At 53.0% G+C, this 1,210-nt stretch overlaps 1 protein-coding gene across 1 annotated transcript in view; it reads left to right on the forward strand.

The window, feature by feature from the left end:
• Window positions 1-1,210, forward strand: part of MBP (myelin basic protein) — a 100,790-nt gene that overhangs the window by 87,504 nt on the left and 12,076 nt on the right. The window contains exon 5 of the mRNA XM_023741568.1: window positions 835-976. Within this exon, the coding sequence (XP_023597336.1) occupies window positions 835-976 (142 nt within the window). The remainder of the gene's footprint in view (window positions 1-834; window positions 977-1,210) is intronic.

The raw sequence follows: 1,210 nt of genomic DNA on the forward strand, positions 1-1,210 counted from the left end.
GTTTCAGCAGTTTCCAGACTAAGACAGACTAGGAGGAAAGGCCTGGCGATCAGCTTCTGAAAACCAGCCAAAGAAAATCCTATGGATCATAATGATTCAATACACAACTGATTATGAGGATGGGCAGGACTTGGCAGCCTTTCCCTTGTGGATGCAGTTGCTGTGAGCTGGAGGCTGGCTTGAGGGCAGCTAACAACAATGGCAATATTTACTGACCTAGAAAGTTCTGGCTCCACTGCTTATGAGCTGGCCCAGGTCATCCACCCCCAGCAGCTCTTCCCTCCTGACTCCCTACTTACCCAAGGGCTGGCAGTGATCACGCCAAACCACGCAGGCCCGTGACCACTGCACTGAGACCCTTACTCTGAGAAACAGGGCTATTTTATTTTATGTACCCTCTCCAAAGCCAATGTACTGGTTTGTCTCATGCAATTATCGGTTGTTTCATGTGTAATTTCTGGGTATTGTCTTTCACCCAAGCCAGAAGCTTGGGGGAAAACGACGTTTTTTTCTTAACGCTTTGCTTAGCTGCTCCACCTTCGAGGGACTTACCCTTAAATAACCTTGACATCCCCTCTGTCATATTCACGTCACCAGGAGAGCCAGAACCTGCATTACTAATGCAAAATCCACTGAGCAGGTGGCAGTGACACAGCCAGAGACATGTCCATCGACCCTAAGTGGGCTGTGGGGCAGCTGTGCAATCAGTGGCCTCCTAACTTAGGGTCCTCTTACAAAGAAGAAAAGAGTCAGGGTCCACCCAGGAGCAGAGCCCAGCTCCTCTTGGCCCTGGACCCTGTGACTCTCTCTGATGTGTGCGCCTCTGTCTTTCAGGATGCACACCACGCGGCCAGGGCCACCCACTACGGCTCCCTGCCCCAGAAGTCCCAGCACGGCCGGCCCCAAGATGAAAACCCTGTAGTCCACTTTTTCAAGAACATTGTAAGTATCCTCTTCCGAATGGGTCGCAGGGAAAGTAGAAACTGTGCATGGGGATGGGGGGAGGGATGGCGACGGCCGTGGCCATCCACAGGTGACCCCTCACTCCTTCTCGGCGAGGACGCCTCGGGAACCAGCCCTGGCACCTGCCTTCAAGTCCCACACAGGCAGGCCTTCCAGACCGCGTGTGCCGCCTACAGGACTAGGGGTTCTACTGAAGCTCCTGCTTCTTTTCAGACTAGACAGTTTAAAAACCCAGGCCCCTGATTAC

The sequence above is a fragment of the Trichechus manatus genome, unplaced genomic scaffold (genome assembly GCF_000243295.1).
Source record: "Trichechus manatus latirostris isolate Lorelei unplaced genomic scaffold, TriManLat1.0 scaffold00183, whole genome shotgun sequence".
Classification (NCBI taxonomy): Eukaryota; Metazoa; Chordata; class Mammalia; order Sirenia; family Trichechidae; genus Trichechus; species Trichechus manatus.